The sequence below is a fragment of the Thalia democratica genome, chromosome 5 (genome assembly GCF_965202585.1).
Source record: "Thalia democratica chromosome 5, ktThaDemo2.hap1.1, whole genome shotgun sequence".
Lineage (NCBI taxonomy): Eukaryota > Metazoa > Chordata > Thaliacea > Salpida > Salpidae > Thalia > Thalia democratica.
The window spans coordinates 47,013,102-47,039,888 of NC_139169.1; the positions used below are offsets into that span (position 1 = coordinate 47,013,102).

At 24.0% G+C, this 26,787-nt stretch overlaps 1 protein-coding gene across 1 annotated transcript; it reads right to left on the bottom strand.

Moving 5' to 3' along the window:
- Positions 1-1,346: 1,346 nt before the first annotated feature.
- Positions 1,347-18,899, bottom strand: LOC145835905 (uncharacterized). The gene is made up of 12 exons (XM_082943659.1): positions 18,550-18,899; positions 16,943-17,029; positions 15,027-15,163; positions 14,471-14,586; positions 11,242-11,318; positions 8,443-8,603; positions 5,856-5,932; positions 5,287-5,341; positions 4,311-4,773; positions 3,406-3,627; positions 2,366-2,466; positions 1,347-1,880 (listed from the first exon to the last, which is right to left on the bottom strand). Exons 1-12 carry the CDS (start codon positions 18,887-18,889, stop codon positions 1,728-1,730), a joined length of 1,989 nt encoding a protein of 662 aa, XP_082799785.1. The 5' UTR covers positions 18,890-18,899; the 3' UTR covers positions 1,347-1,727.
- Between the last annotated feature and the right edge of the window lie 7,888 nt (positions 18,900-26,787).

Here is a 26,787-nt window from a genome sequence, read left to right on the forward strand (position 1 = left end):
AATAGATTTTTTTTTTTTAATTGAAATTTTTGCACTTTTAGTTTGAGCCTTCTATAAGAAGCTATCAAACTCTATAGATTTGCTCTATATATTTCAGGTGTCCCTTATACCTTTAAGTTAAACAGGTACAATGTTCAATTCTTTACAATATTTATGTTATAAAGTTTTATTTCAACTCAATATATCTCTTATTTTTAGCTAATTTGTTCCTTTCCCAACTTTAAATTAGATTAAACTAGTTTTGCACGGCACTAGAGAAAGGTCTTTTTAATTGTAATAAAGAAATACCATGCACGATAAGTTTCATCTTTAGTGGGCAAGGAACAAAGTAGAAAAAAAAATTATATAGTTAAAAACTGTTTTTATTAAAAAATGTTCACATATATGTACAACTGGAATGAAAACTATTTTTGTAAACAAAAATAACTGTAATATCTCCAAACTGTATTCAATCAAATGCACCACAAGAAAACAGCTAATATAGTGGGTATATTTGTTACCTCTCGTTTAATCACACACTTTTGATGTGGATACAATGGACGTAGATTCGCAAGAGGTGACTGTTACTTTTAAAAACTTTGTACTAAAGTTTAATAAAACTAAAGATCGACAATAAAATAAACTTAATTTTTCAATGGCACATAAAAAGGTTTTACATAAGCTTAAACCATACATAAATAAATTAATTTTAGTCATCAAATGTTTAAAGTTTTGCCTTCATATGATCAGAAGTTCTCAAATTCTTTATCATAATCAACGACTTAGCAAAAAATTAAAAATAATCGCCTTTTTTTTATTAGATATTGTACCTTTACTAGTTTATTACCCGTTTAATTTTTTGTGCCCTTACTACTTGTTGCCGCTGATAATCAAAACTGCCCAAAAAGGGTGATATCGTCCTGTTAGAGATACCTTGATATATATTAAGCTCTAATTTATAGAAAATATAACACTAATAACAATAAATAACTGTTACTTTAAAAGTTTTGTAGAATTTATTAAAAAAATTTTGTAGGTTATACGACAATTCATTATCTTTGTAAGATGTGTGTAAAAAGCTTTTATAAACTTAAATACCAATAGACACATAAAAGTTAGGTAGAAAAGATAAAATATACGCCAAATTATAAAAAAATTCAGCAGAAAATTACAAACATCTCAAAGTGCAAAAATAAACTTATGTGCACTTAAATATATAACTTTGTATAAATTCATCTCTAAGCCAGAGTTCAAAATGCTAATAACACGTAGTATTTTTTAACTTTTAACAGCTCGTAAAAAGTTAAAATAAAAAACGAAAAAACATTAAAACTTGTTATTCACGTCAGAAGAATAAAAGTTCTTTATGTACCATATTATAAAAACTATAAAGAAACAGCTTAACTTTTATTTCAGTTATAAATATGCTGCTAAAAGTTACAAATAAACTTAAAGTATTTAAATATCTGCATATGTACAGAGATACAAAACGCATAACGGCAGGATTTGTAAAATACAATAGGAACTTGATATTTATTTTTTAATTTTATTAATCACAATACTTAAATTTAATCTAAAATTGATTACAATCAAGGTTATTTAGCAAATAAATAATAAACCTATTTTTAAACAGACAGCTTTGAAATAATTTCAAACACAATAAAGACTGTAAAAAATCTACATTGTAAACTCGCATAAAAGACAAAGTAAAACTAAGTCATATCACAAGAAAAGTTTTTTTTTAATAATCAGCACCAACTTCCATCTTTTATAGAGCACATTTTAACGTGATTAGTTGCTAATTTTCCCAAGTCTTCATTTTCTTCAACTGTGACGTCATAATCATCATCTTCAAACTGAACTTTCGTGTCAAATGCAAATTGTTGGTAAGCTGATTTTATCTGTAATATATATTTTGAAAAATAGTTTATTTTATATTTAAACAAAAAACTTAGTCTTACAAGTGTTCTATACTAAACTGGTATAAATAACTTAAAATTTATTAGGTATAGAATTAAAGTGTTTTACTAATTTGTACATAATAGATTTAAATTTTTCCTTATGTAAATAAATAAACTGTAAAAGTCATTACTTTTATTATAAAAAAAGAAAATTTACTTAAGAAAACCCATAATCTAAAAATAAAATAGTATTTCTACTTTTTCACGTAAAATATGAAACTTCCACGTATGAAATTTTCTTAAACTAAAAAACAACAATTTAAAATATCTAGCATCAAAATAAAAAGAAACAATACTTACTCAAATAGTATATAAACGGGAACTTTATTTGGTTATAGTTTCTAAAAATTTATACATATAACTGTTTTTTTTGATTAAGAAATTTCTTTATGATAAAGGTCAATAAGTTCTTGATATAAACATACTTGGAACGCAATTCTTCCAGGGGGCATATTGCAAATTCCATCGCATAATGGGGGGAGAATGACGCTTTTTATTGCAACATTAGCTTTGTTGTGTTTTCTCACTTAAAATATAAACTTAAGTTGAATTATTGTTTTTGAATTTGATACTAGTAGAGAACAAACATGTAGACCACAATAAAAAAGTTTTCTAGCAAAACAAACACACGATTAGCTAATATAAAAAGAAGTGTTTTCTTAACATAATTATTCATTGATGATGATGTATTAACTAACAAAAAGTTACTATGATAATTATAACTAAAGTTATAAAATAACAATTATCAGTATTGTTAATTAAGAAAAAATAGACAACTAATAAAACCATTGGGAGGGTGAAGACATTGTTTTAGAAAAGTTAACATTGGATTTTATATAAGAGCTTAATGAAAAAACTATAAGGGATTTGTAACAGAATATAAAAATTTTTGGAGATGAACTTTGAATATATAGTTAATTTTGTAAGCAGTTTCCAATTACAAAAGTATAGAACACATGTTTTTTAATGTCAATTTTCTTTGAACTTTAAAGAATTATTAGAAGTTTATCTACTTATTTATTTCCAGCTATAAACCTCAAATTTCGATGAAACATTTACTTTATAGTTTTTAAATATTTCTTATGTTAAGGTAAAAAAAATGTTAATAACAATTTTTTTTTTAATTTCAATTTGACAAAATTATTTAAATATTAGTAATTTACCTGCTAATAAACCATTACGATTCTTAAAATTTCAAATTTAAGTTACAGTTATCTCGTATTATTTCGTTTTTTAGTTTTCGCCTTATATAAGGACCCTTATCGAAACCACTTTAGAACCTATTACTTTAGAGATATAAGCTATTAGAGTTTGTACTCACTCCATTTGACCTCAAACTAATTTGTTACAAAAAAATCAATGCTTTGAGTTTTAAAATAAAAATAAGTCTACAATGAGTTTCAAAGAGAGATGAGGTGAAAATACAACAATCAAAGTCTAAAGAGTAACAACTAAAACTATTTACCGGCGAGCAAAGCACTGCGAAGCGCAAGGTAGCAGTTAACAGTGTCTTGTACGAGGCTGGGAACCCGCATAACTGGTACATAAATAATGTACTTTATTTTGCTGTTTGTTGCTTTTTCAATAGGAATTTCATTAGCTTTTAACAACTCAAAATTTATCAATGACGGTTTTCTAAGTTTGCTTCTGGTTGAACAGAGCTTGTTTTCTGAAAACTCATTTATACCTGTAAACCAGTTATTTATTACTGTCTTAAAAATTAAAACACACTATTTGAAATCAGCAACATATGTTATATTAAAAACTTAACGTAATAAAAAAAAATGCTTATTAGTTTCAAAACCATTAAATACTTAAAGCTTTGGAAAAATAGTTGATACAACCTCGACTAGTCATAAACAAAATGTTTTGTAATTATGTTAATATTTGTAAAATAAACACTCTTTAAACATTTTTTGTACAAATTTTTGTATTGATTTTATTTGTCAGATTTTCGTTAACCTTTAATGCAAGTAAAACTGTAAGATAGTATAAACTTGCTCAATTAAATATATTCATTTTTTATTTGAAAATTTGTAAGATTTTTCATACTATAATTTTTGTAAAAAGCTTAATCAAAAAAAATTTACATGTAAAAGAACTTTTTTAAAAAGGCATGTTGAAAAAAGGCATTCAACTTAAAGTTTTATAATTAAACTAACATTGGTTTTTTCAGTTAAAAACAATTTAATCATGTGTTGTTCTAAAAGTTAGTTCTATTTTTAAGTTTATAATAAGTTTTATTTTTTCGACAAAAATTATTGTTTATTTATGACTAAAAACAATAAGAAAGAAATAATTTTAGATTAAATTCAGTCTTTCCTTACACTAAAAAAATTGTATTAGTTTACTAAGTTATCAATAATATACCTGAATCAGTTGATATAACACTTTCACTATTCGCTGATGATGCTTCATTTTTTTTCTCTATAACTTCGGCAGTATTAATGCTATCTTTTGCACTTAAACTTAAGTCTTTTTCTGAACAAGTGTGACTTGAACAATCAGAGTTACCATTAAGTGTTACATCAGTTTCTGTTTCAGCTACTCCAGATTGTTCTAGTTCACTGACGCAGTCTAACGTCTCAGTTCTTTCGTGCATTTCTTCAGCTTTTTTACTGGCAAAAGCTTTGTTCATTTCCTTAATTGTAGCATCAAAATTTACAGTCTCAATAGTTTTTGGTTCTTTATAAGTAGGATTTACTTCCTTACAATCTTCGTCAATTTGTTCAGTATTTTCTTCTAAATTTTCTTCTGGTGTTAATAGCGAATTTTCACTTTCATCTATTTTTTCTTCACTATCCTCGGTTATATTTAGTATGATACACTGACCCTACAAATATGTGTTATATGCTTATAGTGTAAACAAAAAGTGAAAGCCTTTAGGAAAGGTATTATCTTAAAACAAACAGACAGAAAAGACAAATATTTGGATAACATATATAAAATACAGTTGAAGTTTATATCGCAAAATTTAAGGACACGAAAAACTTACCAAAAAAGTTTGTACTACTTATTTTAAATAAAGTTCGTTTAAGACTAAAAATTTAAGCTACAATTGTAAGAAATAATAAACATTGGTTTAAAATTAAGTTTTACAAGTAAATACAAAATTATGTGGAACTTTAAAACTTCTCTTTTGAAGTTTTTTAAATACTTAGTAAACCTTAAAACAAGCTCTTGTTAAATTAAAATAGATCAATAAAAATGAAAGACTACAATTAAAAAATATCAAAAATATATACAAAAAATAAACTTTTTTTATGTTACAGCTAAAGTAAGTTAACTACACTTAGTTTCTATTAAACTATTTTTAACAATTTTTTAAAAAGAATTGAAAACTAACAATAAGTAACTCGCCATCGTAATCTTCCTTAATTTTGCTTCTTAATCGCTCCTGGCTGTTATGAAAAGCTTAAAATAACAAACACACCTTAATTACTTTACACTTTTATATGTTACAATAAACAGATTGTAGTGCATGTTCATAAAGGAAATAAGTAATCGTTGTACAATTTTTTCAAAGTCTAAAAAACATTTAAAATTTTATAAGCACAAAAACTTATAAGAAATAAATAATTTTTGGTATTTTGATAAAAACATTTAAACTTGAATTTTAAGTTAGTTTTAAAACTGGTTCAACTTATAACGAAGATTTTTTGCAAAATAAGCTTTTCCAAGTTAAATAAAATTCAATGTAAATTAAAGTAGGGTATACAAAAAATAAATCTTATATAGCTAATGTTTATATTGAGTAAAAATAACCAACTTTGTTAGTATTCGATCAGTTTTAAATAAAAAAATTGTGTAACAAGACAACAACAATTTAATAAACTTTTAAAATCGTCAAACTAGATTACTTAAACTATTCTATAATAAACGAAAATTTAATAACAGTTTTGCTATTAAACTCACAGTTCCCAACCAAACAGTTCTACATATTTTATTTCTGGTTCACCATCCAAAAACCCAAAACTATTACCTGGTATAACCTGTTTCGCAAAAAACTTTTAAAAGATAGTTTAACTAAACATCATAATTTGTTTTGATAGTGAATGCTAAAACTCGTTACTTAGCTCAATTTGTTTAACTAATGATAATAGCTAAAATGAATTTATTTTAATATCTTATTGATATTTATATAAAAGTTATCAAAAGATAAAAATTTTATATCTTGATATATTAAAGGAACGACACAGCAGTAAACTTTAATTATAACTATTTATGTTCATTATAAATCAATTGTAAAAATAAATAAAACTATTTTAATATAAAAAAAAATTTTCCACATACGCACCATATAAATTGATATTACAATAAGTTTTATATAATTCAATTACCCACTTTTATAAACTTTTTAAAACAGTTTTTAAAATGAATATATTCAAACAAAAATTGCTTTAATTGAAAATTAATAGTGCAATGATTCAGTTTTTACATATATTTTTAATTATTACATAAAAAACTTAATTTTTATAATGTAATTTTATCACACACTAAACTTATATGATTAAAAAAAATATTTAACTATAAATATAACTTGTAATTTTACGTGGATAAATTACTCATTAAAAAATATAGAACTTTTAATAACGATAGCAAGTTTTAATAAAACTATATGTACATGTTTAACTAAATACTGTTCACTGTCAATTTAAATGGAAAACATCATAATGCACTTTTACATAAATTCAGTTGAATTTGAGAAGTATATTTAAAAATTATTATTTATACTGTTTATTATTTTAATAGATATGATTTGTAGACTGGCTTAAGTTTAACTACTACCGTTGTTATGAAATAATTGATTCGCTTATGAAGTAAACACAATCTTTTAATAAACACAATACTATCTAAAGACCGTTAGGCATTGCAAGGGCACTCAATGCAAAAAAAAAAGAATACAAGCTTTAATACGAAAGTTTAATAGCATGAACAATACGCTACTTTTTTAAAGATTATATAGCTTAAAATGTTGAGTTACAATTAGTTATGTAAAAAGTTTTAGAAACAAAAGTATGCACTGCAATTTTTTTTGAGAAAGTTAAAAATTCACTAAAAATGTATCTACTCTTTAGTTTTTTGAGCTAGAGACTTCAAACTTTTAGAAAATATTCCTTAAACAATTTAAATATTTTGGAAATTTGGAATTAAAAAAACATCAGAAAATAATGTTTTAGATAAAAATAGAAAAAGTGGTGGTTTTTCAATATTGTTTTTATTAAAATTAAAAAAATACTTTAGGTAAACGAATTAAATGTAAACAAAATTGAAAATTGAAAACAAACATTGAAATTAAAGTATAATATAGATTTCAATTGAAATATTATTTTCGCCAATTTAGTTTGCGCCATCCCTATTAAACTCATCAAACTTGGTCCTCAATATCTCAAAACTTAATTTAATTTTTTTCAGGCGGTTAATACTTTCTAACAGCTTAAAAAAAGTCTACAAAATAAGATTAACTCGTAAAAACAAAGTGGACCACCTCCTCTATGGGCTTGAAATACTTTTCAAAATATGCTTGAATACTAAAAAACAAACATGTACTTAATTGTTATACTACAAGTTCTAAAACATACTAGCTTAACATATGGTTGTATTTTTGTAGAATTAAACTAAAATGAGTATTTACATTTAATATAATTACTATAAGGCAATTAACTGTACATACTTTACGAATTCTATTCTTTAAACAGTAAAAATATATTTTTCTGCAGATTAATAAATAAAACTTTTTTGTAACATAACTTTTTTAATCTTAACATTATATAAATTAAATTATGCTTTGATTATAACAAAGTAACTAACAATTTAAATTTTTTAAACAACAAGCGAAACAACTGTTTCATTTAAATTACGTTAACTTGTTTGATTTTCATACAGGCTCATATATCAACTGTAACAAGCCTTTTTAAGTCATGTTACAACATTTATAAAAAGTGCTTATGTATATGTGAGTGAATTCAAATGAATAGTTTAATATGATCAGTTTAGATATAGATTAATAAATATATAACTGGAATTTTCATTAAAAATGACTAAATCATTTATGCTAAAATTATACTTTACTTACAATATTTACATATATATGCTGAAAACTGTAATAAAAATTAGTTATTTTACATTATTGCAATGGACATTAAACAAAAAATTAATCTATAAGTATCATGATCAAAACTGTTTTTAGATTAAAAAACACACAAAATATGAGAAATCAAATATTTCCTTTTTAAAACAGTAAAAGCTTTAAAATTTTATTGCACTTACACATTTTTACACATTAACCATGATATCCAGTCTTTACCTAGCATTTCTTGAAATACTGTTTGACTATTGAATGATAATTAAAAAGACAATAAGTTTCAATACTTTTTCTTTACAAAAATTGATTTTCTTAACTATGATACTTATTTTTAATAATTTTAAAAATTATTTGGTTTTTCTTGAGAATACTATGTTATAAAACCTAGTAATAGTAGTAAAAACAAAAAATACTTACAAGTGCATCAGCAACCAGCTGGTCATTCAGTGATTTGTTGTTTACACTGAACCCTGGGTACTTCTTGAGGTATCTGACAAGATTTTTCATTAATAATTTGTTTCCATTGCACCTCATTTCGTATGAAACTTCAACTTTTCTTGGTATTCTGTATTGAAAATCTGTTGAAAAGTTATTTTAAACTATGATCTTAAAAAACTTAGTCAAATATTTTTTAAGATATCAAATTAAACATATAAATAATGTGTAAATTATGTATAACAAAATTTCAGTAAAAACTTGTCGTTAACTTTAGTCTCAAACTTAATTCAAATTACTAAGAGTAAGAACTTAAGAAATACTATGTTTAAAGTTTAGTAAAACACTAAATCTATCTTAAGAAAATTCATATGACGTAAACTAGTTAAGAACCATTTTGAAAAATGTCAATGAAAAAAATATTAGTGTTTTTGAGATTATTTAAAAGCCTTATATATTTTTTTTATAACTATATATTTGGAAATGCTTTAACATAAGTAGTTGAAGAAAATAATAGTTTTAAAAAGTAGTTAAAAATTCATAAAAATCATCCAAGTTCTTTTTCTATTAGCAGGATGTAAGTACGTTTAAGGTATTTCTTGACTATAATACTTAAAACAGTTAAATATTTATAGGTTGAGCTACACAGTTGCTCAAAGTAAAGTTTTTTTCAAATAAAGTTCATAAAAACCTAAATCTAAATTAAGTTAGTGTTTTTAAATTGTTTGTTAGAAATGTTTTTGTAGGCCGCAAAATTAAAAAAAAATACAATATACTGTTTTAAAGCAAATTTGAAATAGATAAGTCAACAAACAAGCACTACTGTTTATTCAGTGTTAGATTAAGAACATATTTTTTAATATGTATTACAAAAAGCTTATACTTGCTTGTTCTTTACAAAGTGTTTCCAAGCAAAAACATACGTCGCGGGCGAACTTTGCCGAACCCCCTGAGTTACAGCATTAGTTTTATTCAATTACATAGGTCTTTTAGTATTTAAATGTTTCACTTTATTGTTTAATGTAAGTTTGAGAAAAGTAAGATTATACTACTACTTGTAAGTACAGACTTTTAATAGTACCTACATTAGTATGACAAATTTTTAAAACTTAGATTAAGTATTAGAAGATTTTTTTTTCTTTTTATAACAATAAAATAATAAATATAGGTAACTTTAACGTTACTACATCTATGACTGTTTTTGATAATATGCTTTTTGAAGTTTATTTTGGATATTAATGTAAAGTTGAAATCAACATTTAATTTGAAAACAGTAGTTTTAAAACTAACCTAACAAAGGTAATTAATTCCTAATATTTTAGGCTTACACCTTGCACTAATATTTAAAAAGAAATAAAAATGTTAAAAACTGGAACGACTAGATTTTACGCTACAATTTATTTAAGATTTTTTTTTTAATAATTCAGTATTTGGTTTTCATACTTTAAACATTGTTCTATGTTTAAAATAATTTAACATAATAAAAACTCTTTTCTTAAGCTTTATAAAATCGATCGATTTACAGTTTAGATTGAATTATATACTCATTCATTTATTACTTGTAAAAAGTATTATGCAAAAACTTAAACTATTACTACAAACTTATAAATATTCTTTATAAAATTTCAAAGTTCTTATATTTTTGATATTGAAAAGAAAGTAAAGCATAACTTAACTTTTAAATAAATACGTGTTTGATTAAAAAGACATCTTGAATCTAAACATATTTAGTAATAAAAATTTTATAAAAGTAAAAATACGAACAGAATTCCTAAAATTTGTGAATTTTATTATTTTAAGTTTATAATATTAATCATAACTATCATTTTACTAAGATCTAAGCAAATATATAAAAAATATTGTTTAAAAGAACCTTATATCTATTCATAATCTTTTTTTCAAAGTAAACATTTCTTTTTCAAAGAAAAGACTAGATTAAATGTTTTTTTAAAGTAGTCAATAAAACTTTTGTAGGTTAAATAATGATAGCGCTTTTTTAAGGAAAGAGCAAAAAATTAGTATTAAATGCATTTAAATAAACTAAAATACTGAAATAATTAGGACTAAAAATTGTGAATTACATAAACATCAATTATTTTGTCGTTACAACATATAGCTAACAAGAACATTAAACATGTTACAAGAAACAACAATACAGTAATTGTGCGTTTCATTACAAGGTGCAGCATAATAATTTATCAATGTATATTTACAAAAGAACAAAAACTTACTCAGTAGGTTTGAAGTAAAATAATAATTATACTTTATATGTTTTTTAGATATATTGTAAAAAAATTGTTAAGTAAAGTACCAAGCAACTATTTTAAGTTGTATTAGTTTTAAATAAATAAACAAAAGTTTATAAACAGTTGCAAAATAATCATATATGAATTTATGACCTAAAATATTACTATAATGACTTATAAAATTTTGGTTTTGCTTAATCCAACATTATTCTAAAATCTTTATTTTACTACTACATAGTCTTAAAAAAAAAAGTTATACTAATAAGTAATAAAGGCTATTTGCTGTTCAAAAAGTATATTAGTAAATTGTTATAGTCAAACTCAGAACTTATAATTCTTTTTATTATGTAACTTCGGTTTTTATTTCTAACTACTTTTTAAAATATATACTTTTTTAAACATGTAGAACAGTTAAAAAAAAAATCATATCAATTTTAATAATGTTTTATACCCTCAGTTAAACAATCTCTTTGCAAACTTGGTGATAAACTGACCTAGAGTACAACATTGTTAATGTTTCAAAGATTAAACTAACTTTCAGAACAATTTGTAGCAATATCATCTAAGGAATATTCAGAAGATGAAGTATCACTATCACTACTTGTTTCAATACTAAAAATATGTCATTGATTTTATTTTGACTTAAATTAATTTGACATTCATTATTTTAAAACCATTATATTACAAAATGTATAATGTAGAAATTAATAACTTCAATACAATGTAAATATGTCCTAATAAAACAAATAAACTTTATTAAGCAATATAGCTTTTTTTTTATTAAATTTACATAAGTAAAAAGAGGCTAAAGCAACTTTATTTATTATATATTGTTTTAATTTTTACTTTCTTATCTAAATTTAGTAACTCTAGTGCAAGGTTTCCCAAACTCATTTTGATAAACGCTCCCTTAGCAGAAACTTTTAAAAAAACTCCTCCTATTTATAAGACATCGCCCATTTACAAGCTTATTACCTATTTACTTTCGGTCCACATTACTAACTAATGCCCCCTGATAGCCAAAAACGATATTACCCACCTTAGAAAACCCTGCTCTAGAATGACTAAAAAGTATGTGTTGAAAAACATAGCAAAATGTGTTAAGCAATGAATGAACTACACACCAGTGGCGTCGCGTGGTATTTTTTTTAGGTGGTGCAGAATTAAAAAAAAATCCCCTTCTTTAAAACTCTTTTTTTATCTTAAATAAAGAACTTTTTCTACAACAATTACATTAAATTGCTAATGTAACTTGGAAAATTTTGTTTAAAAATAAAACATTTATTAAAAAAAAAAAATTATTTAAGAAAATAACTTTTTACAGATTTTAAAAATTCAATATATTTTTTTAGATATAGCTGGTCAAAGTCAAAGGCAATAAAAGGTTCCTTATGGGAGGCACAAACTAAAACAGCGCTTAAAAAAAATGTTTTAACCCCCCCCCTTTTATGCCCTTAAAATCTACTTTAGAATTATTTGACTGAAATTATTTTATAAAGTTTTAATTTAACTACAACTCATCTTTTATCAATATAAAAAATTCATATTAACTTTTGAGATATGGTAACTCACAGTCAGAGGTACAAAGGAATCCTTATTAATATAATATAAACTCAAACAAGAAATAAATCAAATCACTAAAATCATATCTTTTTTTTTATAAGTTGGCCTCAAAATCTTTAGATGTTTTTTTTATAAAAAAAACAAATTGCTGAAATATATATTTGAAACACTAAGAAAAAAAAAGTTATAACAAAAAATTTTTTTTTATATATAAAAATATATATTGATACTTAAAAATTTAAAATTTCTCGTCAACAAAAGTAAACAAATTTTATAAAACTTAGGATGAAAAATTTTGATAAAAATTGCTTTAAGAATGATGGAGAATATAGGTTTTCAGTAAAATTGTATTCTTTTGCTGTTTTGATTTGCTCCTTATATAATAAATCATTGTACTCTCTGGCTTTGACCGGTTGTAACTAAAAGTTTAATTGGAAATTTCAAGTTTATTAAAGAGTAACTATTAGCTTTTTGAAAAAGTTAAAATAAGAACAACATGTAAAAAAGTGCCTATAAACCTTCCCCCCCCCCCTTACCCCTCACTATTTTGCACTTATTTTTTTACAAACATTAAGATTTTTATTAACTTTTTTTCTAATTTTAATGTTTTTTTTTGAGGTTTAAAGTTCAATAGTTTAAAAGGATATCTTTTCTTTATTTAATTTTAATATGTTTTTCATTTTGATGACAGTATTTTTCTCAGGAGCTCAATTTTTTTAAGTTTAGTTGGTGAGGCTGTTGAACTTTTAAATAATTTTAAAGATAATTTATAAACAAGTAACCCTTATAGCAGTAAAAAATTGGTTAGTTAGTTTTCATGTGGCCATAGGGGTAAAACACTTATTTTTTAATTTTAGATAAGCTTGTTATTTTCAGAGTAAAAAACTAAAACTGATTTAGTCAGCCTGAATATTTTTAAAATTTGGTCTGTTTTAATTTATCTTGGGTCATCTTGGGTTTTTAACATTTCTAAGTTATCCTGATTATGAGGCAAGGCAACCATGTTTCAACAATTTTATCTAAAACTTTTGCTTTGTTTATGAAAAAATTAAACCAAAAGTCATATAAAGTAGACTAAATTTTCCTAAAATGTTAAACTACTCTAAGTAATCAAAGTTTCTAAGTTAAGGCTATTTACTTTATTTAAATATATGACTGTTTCAATAATACTAGTTTTCATTTAATATAAGTCTAAATTATTTTTCTAGTGAACTAGAAGTTAATAATAAACTTCTTATTTTTTTTCAGAACTTAAACTTTACATTTAAATATAATTTAATTAAATATTTTATTAATTTTATGATAACAATAATTAATTATAATTAAGTTTATGTATGCAGATTAAAATAAAAAATCAAATTTCTTAGACTTTAGTGATTTAAGGTTCTTATCTTTTTTTTTCAAAATATTTAATTCATGACAAGTTTTGTTCTTTTATTGTCCAGTTTTAATAGAAGTGATCTGTTAAATTTAAAAAAAACCATGTGGGTATATAAACTCAAGTTTTATCCTTTGCAGTAGCTTAGCTTTGTTTTTATTTTATGTTTACAATAGCTTGTAGATGACACTTAAGCATGTCCTGTTTTAGGGAATTTTCAACTTAGTTTACTTACCGCAAGATATTGATTTTGCGGTAATTCTTGAAGAAGTTTTGCTTTTTTGAGTTCATTTGCGGCAGTCAGCTAAGAGTTTGCGGCAGTGAAGTGGGCAAAATGGTCGTTTTCAAAATTGGAGTTTTAAAAGAGATTTTGTTCTAAAAAATAACGAAAACGCTACAGATACTTTTTTTTTTCTTACAAAATTTCAAGGTGGTGCAGTTGCGGCAGTGCAACACCCCACGCGACGCCCCTGCTACACACCAATGCAAAAACAAATTAAAAATACTTTCAATTATAATACATGTTTTTTAAATATGCAGTTTTTAGAAACATCTATAATATAATAGAAATGTTATAGAATTTGTAACTTATCTAAGTTTAACTACTTAAAGCTAGCGTATTAAATATATTGATTAATTCTTCCTAGTTTTTGATATTTTTCTTTTATAAAACAATACTTGTCGGAAATTTATATAGTTAAAAGATTCAATATTAAGATATTAAATTTTAATTATCTATCATCATAAAATTTGCTTTATCATATCATTTATTTACTACTTTAAATAATTTTTTTTTGAAGAATTAGAAGTAGAAGTAACTAACTCCCAAACATGGTCAGATTCAAGGGGTGATTTCAGCTTCTTTTTTCTTCTTCGTTTTGGTGGGCTCCGCAGATGCCGCAAGTCTTCTTCAAAAGTAGCAAACGCTGTACCTACTACCTATAAATGCTTTTAGTTTAGTAATTTTTTCCAAGAAAATGTCAATAAACTAAATACTGGTGAATTATAATTGTCATTTTGATAAAATTTTTAGATTCCAAATAATTTTCTTACTTAATTTAAATTCTTTCTAGAAACTTTGATAATTCAATACATTTAGAATTAAAATAAAAAAGAAAAAACGTATATTGTTATAAAAATTAACTGAATAAATATTTTTATTCAACAACTAAAAGATATACAGAACTTTTAACAACTTAACTTTATTGTAAAAAGTTACTAAAATCTTTGAAAAATATAATTTATATTTTGTTTCCTTATTAACAAAATATTAAATTAAAGTTTTAAGTACAATAGCTAACATTAAATATTTCTAAAACTTTTTGTATTCTAAATGCACAAAAAAAAATTTTTTAATATCATAACAAACAAAAAATTACAGGAGCATGATTAATTTTTGGCACATTTGAATTCAATGTTGTTACTGAAACTTGTGATTGCTGTTCAATTTCTAAAGTTGATGATTTGTCATCTGTTTTGAATTTATAAGCAAAACTTCCCTGGCTTCTTGTACTACCTAATAAAAATTGTATTCTAAAATTTAAGTAACTGTCATACAAGTTAACTACAAAATATAACCAGTACAAGATGAAAAATTACTATTAATGATTGTTTACAGTCTTAAAGAATGATTAAATATGAAAATTGTATTAACAATTTAAGAACTTTTGTTTTTATAAAGAGTGTTATTTTAACGCTTTACTTCCTCTGCTTTTACATTGTTTAATTACTTTTAAATGATATACAGTAGCTAACTTTATTACACTTAAATTTCTTAAGTTGTGTATATTATAAACTGTGACTTAAACATCTCAAAAAAGCCTTTAAAGATTTTTTGTAAGATTAAACACTATACTTTAAACTTAAATAAAGTTAAAAATAATTTTATAGCTACTTAAACTTAACAACAAAGATTAAATCCTGCATAGCAAAAAATATTTAAAAATTATCTCTACAATTAGCAGAGTCATAAAACACGTTAGAAAAGACTAAAAAATTAATAGCAAACAAATTATTCTAAATAAAAAAACATAAAAGGTAGAATTGCAGTGAATATATAAAAGTAACTATCTTATCAGCATGCTCCGGTGAACATTTACTTTTTCAACTTCTAACTCTAGAACTAAAATTTAAACAGACACTTACTCACCCTCAGAAGCACTAAACTTAATAACAAAAAGTGACTTTTAGGAGAATAGTTTTTTTGTTGAATATGGTTTTATAAAAGTAAAACAAAATTCCCCAGTTCAAATTGTGTGAATGGTTTTACATTTTTTAAATTATAATTGCAACTAAAACCTAATGATCTAAACACCATTTTTGTTAAAATTAAAATTTTAAGAAAGGCTTTATTTTTATTTTTACAATTTTCTAAGAAGAATATTTTCTACATTATGTAAATGCGAACAATCAGCTATGTCATTAAACCTTATTGGTAGCTATTTGGTTTAAAACATTAGGTCTTTTTTTTTCTCCTAAGTTTTCTATTTACACTATATATAAAGGATAATTGACACCTTTTTAGCTAATGACAAACTATAGCATAAAATAATAATTTGTATATAAAATAAATAAAAAATTGCTTTCACCAAATTTTAAAAGCAAAATTTACCAGCGTCAACAAGCTTCCCATGTTCAGGAGACAATTAGATTTAATATTCTAAATTTCCTAGCATTTTCAACAATTTTATAAGTACTTTTTTTTCTACATATTTCAAGTGTATATCTATAGTTATTGAAAAATGAAACTGTTTAAATTACTTAGATTAACAAGAATTATTTATTTTAATCTTATTTTAATGTTCTTATTTAAATAAAAAACTAAAGACTAAAGACTTCTATACATTGCAGAACATACTTTTTTATTATTCAAATTATCAAAACTACATTTTCAAACTTATTTTAAGTACCATCTTAAAGAGTCAAGACAGGTCAAGTTGTCTTTAGCAATGCAAAATTAAACTTAAGTCTATAAAGAAATAAATTAAGATAAAGTTTTGAACAATTTTCAACAATTACAAACAAACTTTATTACTGACAAAACTACTACTTCATTAGCTTGTCATTTAAAAGCACTTGACTATGTTTTGAATACTTAATTTAACAATAAAGTTAGTGAAAAATAATTGAAAAGTATACAAATGTTTTTTCAAATTCAAAATAAGAAAAATCAGATTTTTTAACATAAAATATCAAATATAGTAAGGTTTGAAGAAAATTCAAAACATTTTTTAACATACTCTTCTTTTGAAAACATTCCAATTTATATCATTTTAAATACAAATAAATTACTCACCACGAAACCAACTACCAATGCTTTTGAATATAGAGCTTTGTGTCTTAGTGGAGGCAAGACTTATTGCATCATCTAACTGTTTTGTGTCTGTTTTTCAGAACTTATATTAACTTGATTCAAAAGTTATCAGTTAAAACTGAAAACTACTTTTAGATACAATAGCAAAACGCAAATAGATATATTGCTTCAATACTTACTTATTTATATCAACATTTTATTATAATAGAAAATAATTTATATTTATTTATAAATATTTATCTAAAAAACAATAATATTTTTTATCACTACACTACATAAGCTTTATATTTAAGTAACAATTTTTTTATTATCAACTAATTTATTTTTTTTAAGTAGTTAACTTCATAGAATTTATTTAACAACAAATACATACAAGATTTTAATGAAAACTTGAAAAAAAGGAAATGTTTTATAGGCTTTCTGAATGATCTAAAAGGCTAACATTTTTAACCTTAATTAAACACCCAAAAGTTTAAGATAAATACTTGAAATTAATGCAATTAATTTTACCAAACTTAATAATTATAACTTTTAGCTTTCTAGATGTTAAATTCTAATTAGCATTTCTTACATCTTTTAATAAAGTTAAAACTAAGTTATTTTATTAGTTACTTTTAATATGTTTTAACAGGGTTACAACTAGTTTTTGAGAAACTTTTTCTAGGTTTTCTGATTTTCTACAATATTTTTTAGAGTAAAAGTTTTCTTTTCTCTTTTTGATGAAAAAAAAGATTTAAGGTCACCAAGTGTTTCTGTTAGTATAAAATTACTAAAAATATACAGCAACATTTAAAAAAATGTTTTATAGTTAAATAAAATTCTAAATAATTTTTCTTTATAAACTTTTTTCCTAACTAATGTAAACTTTATTAGTTGACATGAAAATTGTGTTAAAAATTATAGTTTTGTTAGATTTTTTTTGGAAAAAATTAAGTTTCAGGTTTTTCTAGATTACTTTTGCCTAAATATTCAAATTCCAGGTTATTCCAAGTCAAATGGCCACCCCAAATATAGCTCAAAAGCTTTATTTAAAACTTTAAGCAATACAAACAAATTGTTAAGTTATTATTTTTAAACAACACAATTTTTTTTTTTTAAACAAATGACTAAAAACCTATAAATAACTTACTTATGTTTTTTTATAATTGATTTTATAATATTTTTATGTTAGGTTTTACTTATTTATTGAAAGTGAATTCTGTCACAAACAATGCTTTTGCCTAAGCTTTTTACCAAAATTTATCTTGGTTTATCAAAAACAAAATAATATTTTTCATCACTTTTATAAAAATTTCTATCACATCTATATTTTATTCAGTTTATATATTTAGTTTAATAAAAACTAGAAAAAAAAATATTTTACCTTTATTTGATAGACACTTTTCAACTTTTTAAAACATACTTCTTTCTTAGTTTGATACATTTGAATGTTAAACACAATTATTATCTTTTGGTGTACAATTTAAGTTTATAACTAGTTGTTATAAAACTAAAACATACATAGTTATAGGTACAACAGTAATTACACTGCAAAAAAACTAAAAACTATAATAATTAGAAATAGTATTAAAAAGTAAAAAATAACTAACCAACACTGACTTTTTTTCTTTTTGTAAACTCATTACTTTTTGTAAAGTCATTATTCATACTTGACTGGTATATACTTTTCATAGATGTTGTATCAGACAAAGAGTTTTTATGATTGGAACTTTTTTCAATATTGGAAAGAATTGAGCTTCGTATTGAGCCTCTTCCAGACAAATCATTAATACTTGTCTGTCTATAAAATCTTCCTGGGGGTAATACTGTAGTTTTTTGTTTTTCATTTAAACTGATTTCGTTTTCAAAGTCATTAAGAATATTTGAATCGTAATCTGAATCATTCGTATTGTAACTTATTGATTTAACATCGTCTTCAATCGAGGACATAATTAAACTAGTATCTGAAAAATGTATATATATTTAGATTATAACTTATTATTATTTTCTTGATTTTCATAACCCTGTTGAAGTACCCGTTAACACACAGAAACATGTGTTAGTGTAATAAAGGAAGAATACTGTTTAATTTGTTATTATTATATTTCTAAACTTAAATTATGTTAATTTTCTTATAATCTTCATAGGTTTGGATGAGTTTAACTAATAACCATGTGCTACAAGTGAATAAAAAACTAACAGCAATCAATTTCGCACTCGTTTTTCAAAAACTAATAGTATATTTCATTCATGTGTTACACTGGTATACTATCAAAATCCACCCGCGTTCAAAATCCACCCGATTTTTTTATATTTTCTTCATTTAATAGTTTATTTTATACTCTTTTTGAATTTTTTTATTATTATTTATTTATTTTTCACTATTACTGTTACCCCTAACCCTTACCCTCGTTCGGTAAGCGGTTCTCAAATTTGACTGGGTGGATTTTGATCGGGTCATTTTGAACGCGGGTTGATTTTTAACGTGTCCTCTTTACACTATATACAAATAGTATACAAATAAAAAGTTCAAATTTACAAGCATAAATTTAAACATAAGTAAAGTTTTTTAAATTCTTTAATTCTTAATAACTTTTTCTAGTATGTTTTAGTACAATGCTTCTAAAATAGGGTTCCGCGAAGCCTTTCGAAATTTAAAAAAGAAATTTGAAAGAAAAAAAAAACATAAATCATAAAACTTCAAAAAAAAGGAACACAAAGAATGGAAAACATATATAATTAAATCATTCATTGATCTGCTTAGTGTGTACTGTGTATCTAGCGGTAGGACTTTTAATGGGTATTCATTATTAATAGGTGTCCTGGTTGCGCAAATTTTTGCAAATTTTTTGAATTTCTATTTTTAGTGAAGTCATGAATATACTGGTAATATCACTAAAGCAAACAATGTAGGAGCAATCAAAACAAATTCTAAATGTTTACACAATAAAACTAAATAAAAAATCTTTATCAGAAACTTATTTCTAGTATATTATATTGTTTCAAATGCTGTAAAAATGTTGAAAAAGATGTCTATTAGATTGTATAAAAATTTTACTTATATAAAAACTTATTTTTTACTTAAAAAATGCTACTATAATTTAAAAAAACTGGCCAGGCCTATAAAATTTTAACAGAAATTGAATTTGAAATAGTTTTTTAGACTTACATGATAAAAAATGATACTCTAATTTTTAAAAGTTGTGGCCAAGTCTTTAAAATTTTAACAGAAATCAAGTTTGAAATATTTTTTTAAATTAATATGATAAAAATGTTTAAATATCTATGTATTAGCCAAGTTTTAAAGTTTGTTATTTAAGTATTAAATGCTTTTTCTGTTTAATTATTATAGCTCAATGATATTTTTTTTGATATTCATTTATAAAAAAAACGAAGTTCACTGGCTGTTGAAGGGGCGGACACTGGTTCGTCTCGTTGAATTAAAGAAGCAGGTGTTCACCTTTCTTAAAGATGAAGGCTCAGAATTAGTGAAGTTCTTTGAAGATGATGTTTTTTTGGCCAGGCTTGCTTATCTCACCGATATTTTCGAAGAACGCTTTGAACTTAAGCATGCAAGGGAAGCAAAATTCCATTTTTGCCATGACAGACAAGATTGAGGCGTTAAAAAATAGAATTAACTTTTTGAAGAAAAAGGTTAGCAATGGTAATTTTGCAATGTTTCACCGGTTTGATAAGGCCCATGAAAAATGCATAGAATTCAACTTCTCTGACGAAATATACAACCACCTTGATATTTTGTCTATAAAGTTTCAATATTATTTTCCTAAAGATGTTCGCATCGGAAATTTATGGATTTTAAATCCTTTTATGTGTGATATTGCTTCAGAAGAAGTGAATCTTCCTACAAATACAAAAAACGAAGTGCTGCAACTATCTAAAGATAGCAATTTAAAATTTAGTTTCAAAGGGAAGGAGTTTTTAGATTTTTGGATATGTGCAATTTCAGAGTACCCGTCTTAGCAAAGCGTGCAGTTAAATTTATTTTACCATTCACCACCACTTATATTTGCGAGTTCGGCTTTTCACATGTAACAAACATTAAAACGAAGCAAAGGAACTGTATGCTGACTCCAACCTTATCTGCCTGTCTCCGTCTCAGTCTATCCAAAATCCAGCTGCGCATTGACATGCTTGTTGCTAAGAGACAGTAGTATACTTTAAAGTTTTTTGTTTTAGACCAGGGGTCGGCAGGCAGTTGGTGCTCGCGGGCCAATTTTCAAATTTTTAAAATCATCACGGGCCACAGTTTTAGTTTTAGTGATAATTTAAAAATCTTTTGGCTTTAGTTTTGGTCACACCAGAGATAGTTTTACTTTTATTCACTTAATTACTTTTAATGACTTTAGCTACACTTAGAATGCCTATTTAATATATAAATATTTATTGTAATATAATTTACATTGTTTAATATACTTAAGTCTTAATAAAATATGTACTTTCTTAAACACTTAATAAGTTAAACTTAATAAAATACTTTTATTATTTTACTTACAACTTAACTCTCTATAAAAACCGAGCTTGAAAAACATTTATGTGTCACTTTTATACATTTTTTATACTATGAACCACCTTTTCATATTTAAATAAATTTTAACTTTATAAAATAGCTTTTGCGTCTTAAATAGTATGCACTGTTTAGAAAATTTAGTAATTAGTTGATTAAATAAAATTAAAACCTATTTATACCGTAGCTAAGCTAGATCAAATTTTTTAGCATAATTAATGCTGGAATACTTTAATAAGATACCTTATTAGTAATTAATTAGTCTTTTACACGGTTGCCACTTTAAAAGCAAAAATGTCTGAATTATAATAAAACTTTACTAAAAGTTAAAACAGCTAAAAACTTTCTGTTAATAAAGCTTAAATACATAACTAAAACAGCATTATTATAAAAAAGAACAATATGTAAATAGACAAAAATTTACAATTAGTAAACTACACTAGAGTCAAAAAAAACTATTCTGAGAATTCGAAGATTTATTTAAAACGTTTGAAATAAAAGTTTCAGATTCACATGAGTTTTATAAAAACTTCTTAAAAAGTTTTAACCTAGTCTGAATTAAAATAAATATTTAAACAAGCCTGCTTGAATGGCAACCCTGTTTAAAATAAAGTTCACAAAATAAAGAAATACCGAAGTTTATTAATTTAAAATATATATTAATTCGAACCAACACTGTGCATTGAACAAAACATACATCATAAATTTAATTTACCACTATTTTAAAGCAAAAAAGTCAGTCCGAGTGGCCAAAACTAGCCTAATATTTTAGCATACAAAAAGCAATTCAAGCCAAAAACTGAAAAATTACTAAATTGGCCTGAGATTTGAAGTCTTCAAATAGTCATAGTCTGAGTGTGTGGCAATTTTTATTTGTTTATTTGATCGAATTTGAACTATTTTGATAAAAAATATACAAACATAATAAGTTACCATTTCTCATTCTAGTTTGTATTAAATAGGTAGTTCCAAAAAACAGCAACCGTTTATATTAGAATACAACGCATAAAAATTAACTACTTTGCCAAAAAACATGGTTTGAAAAATCAAAAAGTTTTTAATTTATATCATATATATTGTTTTAAATGTGTCTGTACACACTTAGATATTACATGTAGAAACAATAATGTTAGAAAGTTATGCATAAACTAAATTTTATATCGTTAAGTATTAAATAAAAAGTGGTATAAAATATGACCATCTTTGTTCATAGGTGTGCAGAGGAATTAATATAAAATCCAAAGAAAACTTCTAAAAAATCAAAGGTGTCAAAACCAAAATGAAATTAACCTTATTTCTTATTATTATTATTATTATTATTATTATTATTATTATTATTATTATTATTATTATTATTATTATTGTTATTATTATTATTATTATTATTATTATTATTATTATTATTATTATTATTATTATTATTATTATTATTATTATTATTATTATTATTATTATTATTATTATTATTATTATTATCATTATTATTATTATTATTATTATTATTATTATTATTATTATTATTATTATTTTTATTATTATTATTATTATTATTATTATTATTATTATTATTATTATTATTATGTAATTTTAAATGTTTTTGTGTAAACTAGAATATAATATTTAAAAACAAAACATCTGTAGTAGAAACTTAGGTATAAAAAACGTGTAAAAAACAAACTAAACTGTAAAGAAATGACATTTTGTTTAATTACTGTGCATAACTTTTGTACAAAACGGAATACATTTGCATTTAGTTTGTAACGCCTCTGGCTAAAAATTAATAATTTTATATAACCAATTTACAGATAATTTCAATATAATGATCTATTAACACCAAAGTTTAGTTATTTAAATTTATGCAAATATCTAAAATATCTAAATTTAATTAAATAACTAGTGGGCCATACCTAACTATTATATAGTATATAGTGGGTATAGCATAATGAGTAATAGAGCCAAGCCCACCAAAAAGGATAGTATGTTCTCTAAAGAGAACATACATCATACCTTACACAAGGTCAACAACCCCGAAACTCGCTGTAGCCAGCGAAACATTGACAGAGGAATCAATAAAAGGGGTGTTGACCCACACTCTTCGCGCCGTAGCCAACCTGGTCCATCAGACCAACCACAAGCAACGTGCGAAAGATAAGTTTTTACAAATAGATATTAAATAACTATCTTACTAATTCAAAGCAATTTTTACACTCTATTTTCAGAAAATAATTTGCTGTTGTAAAAAAAACCTTGTAGAATGCTAATCTGTCTTTTTCACATTTTTTAAGCTAAATCAGTAAAGTTTTTTAATTGTTTTAAAACAGGAACTTAAACCTATATTTATCAAAGAAAATTAATTAAAAGTATATTTTTGCTCAGCGGGCCACCTTTACATGCTCGCGGGCCACAAAATTTTCTTTCGCGGGCCGCAGTCCATTCAAAAAAATAACATGCTCGCGGGCCGCAGATTTACATTTCGCGGGCTGCATTTTGCCCGCGGGCCGCAGCTTGCCGAGCCCTGTTTTAGACTAAATAAATAGTTTTTTTATTTAGACTGTAATAATTCTAAAAGCATGCTAAAACTTATAAAATGTCGTATTGTTTGATAAGTTTATTTATACAAGTTATCTGAAATTACTTATCTAACTACATGCTGTTTAATTTTTTGTAAACGTATCTAACAATTAACTTTAAAATGTCAAGTTAACATTTCAAAAATTCAAACAAATTTCATCACTAGTTTTAAACTTTATTTCAAGTTCTGACAAGACAAACTTATTTTATATTTAATGATGAATACCAATTGTTTCTTTAAACTAATTTATCCAAGTATGTAAAATATATTATAAATATTGTTTTTTTAAATGGTTTAGTAGACCTAGTAAGATTGTAATTTATAGATACCCAAGATATATATTTAAACTTTTTTTAAACCTTGTAACTTAATCTGGTGCTTGTTTCTTTTGTATACGTTAAAGTTTATTTGTAATAACTATCACTTTGTTCCTTATATTTAGTTTACTAGAACTAGAGAACAATTTAACTAAATTTTATAGTTAGTGTACAGCATAATGTAAAACTTAACAATAGAAATAACTAATTTATTGAAATTATTTTTTCTTTTTTGAAATTATTTGTTTCTGCTTTCTTAATTAAGGTATTGTAATTTGGTTTCAATTAAACAATAATAAGTTCTCAATTTATGTAGCTTTTAAGTATAAAGATGTGAATTGGGTTTTTTTTTAGATTTTATTGTACTAATTTAAACAATAAGATAATTACCTCATAAGGCTGAGTTGTAGCTTTCGATTTTTATTTTTCTATATATTAAGAAAAACTATTACTAAGTAAAAGCTTTAGATTTATTTATTTTTAGTTGCAATAGCCCTTCAAGTAAGCTCGGTTTATTATTACTATTTAAACTTTTTTTAATAATTGTAATACATATTCATCTTTAAAACTATTAAACTGTTAATTTAAGTAGAACTTGCAGCTGAAATTTAAAACACAATTATACTACTTTTTTACTTTTACACTTTTTTGAAATTTTAATAAAATTTAATATTATAAACTTTTGTTTAAAACAAACCTGCAAGAGTATTAACATTTTTAATTTAATAATAATCAACAGAATAATAGTAACCATTTTTCAGTAATTTTTTTTTAATTCAACTCAACTCTAAATATAAGTATATTTTTTAATATTACACCTGAGGTTTTGAGCTATAGCATTTTCAGCTTTTTGTACTTTCTTTATTTTTTTTCTATTTTTGTTTCATTTATTTTGTTAATTAGTTTTGATTTACGATACCTTCAATTTAATTTTTTTAACACTTTTTACAGATTTATTTAACAACTAAAGTTCTTTTATAGTTTTTATAATAGAAAAACATTGTTTTGTGCTTAATAATCTGCAAAAAAAATACTATTCTTAATTGAAGACAGTTTTTTTAAGAAAAAAAAAACAATACACTTTTAAAAATTTAAAATAACTTTGTTTGAAAAAACTTTTTAAGTATTTATAATTTATCCTTAAAGTGAAGAAATTTTTTGTCGAAAAAAATATCTGTTTATCAAAAATTTAATTATTTCTATCTTGTTTCGATTCTGTACTACTGGATCGTATACTAGTACTGAGTTTCATACCTTTTTTTGAATCTTTTTGTTTTTAAGTGACTGATTTTATTTTAAATACTTACTAGCAGTGGCATAGCGTCGTACTTTGGTCAGGGGGTGCACAATTTTTTCTCTCAAAAATCTACTAACTTAAGACTTTTGCAAAGAACTGTTCAAAATATGTATTTAATCGCTTACTAACAAAAGATCCTACTTCCTAGTAAAACAAGTTCACTTGAATATAAGTAAAAACAAGTTATACAGTAATCTTCCTTTATTGTACCACCATATGTTTCTGTGTGTTAACAAATCAACACACTTCAACTGGGTTTATAATGAAAAGAATAACTGCTATTATTTCCATTATAAACCCAGTTGAAGTGTGTTTATTCGTTAACACACAAAAACATATGTTGGTACAATAAAGGAAGATTACTGTATAATTTGGGACTTTTATAAAAATTTGTTAAAAGATCATTTTTACGTTATATAATTGAAATATTTTTATCAAATAAAAGAAAATTTGAAGTTACTGTTCTAAAAAATACTGACATGTTTCAAAATTAAACCGTTTAATACTTAATAACAGTAAAACTAAATATCTGAAAAACAAAAAAAAAAGCATTAAAAAAAATTTTACGAATTAATAAAATACAAAAAATTTTTATATTTAAAAAAATATTCTACTGTAACTTGCAAGTAACTTTAAAAACAATATCTAAGTCATTAATAAATATTTAAAAGCGAAATGTTTCATTTAAAATAGCTAAATATTTTTAAAGATAATAAAAAAATAAAAATCAATATCTACAATCCATCAATAAGATAGAATTTATTAAACTTAAAATAACTCATTCTTTTAGATATTTAATATACTACCTTCATATTTATAGTTAATTTTTAAAATTAAAATGTAAAATCTTTAGTATTAAAACTAAAAGTTTTTTTTTTTTTTAATTTTCTTCTTTAAGAGTTTACGAACTTTCCATACGTGTTTTTCATCAAAGCCGGTACACAATTATCTCTACGCACCGGAACCCGGCTTTGCATGTTTGGTACTCGAAAATTCGTTTAACTTTTTGAATACTACATAAACATAATTGAAAAAAAAACAAATTAAGCAGGGAAATTAAATTATTAAACGATAAATATAAAATATTTTTTTAAGGTGGCACGCATGCGTCCCTCCTCCCTTCCAACGCTACGCCCG

Coding starts and splice junctions, on each gene's coding strand:
- LOC145835905 (XM_082943659.1), bottom strand. CDS start 18,889: ATGTCCTCGATTGAAGACGATGTTAAATCAATAAGTTACAATACGAAT. Junction 8,604..11,241: donor TGCTACAAATTGTTCTGAAA/GTTAGTTTAATC, acceptor ACTTTTCAACAG/ATTTTCAATACAGAATACCA. Junction 3,628..4,310: donor TGTTATATCAACTGATTCAG/GTATATTATTGA, acceptor ACTGGTTTACAG/GTATAAATGAGTTTTCAGAA.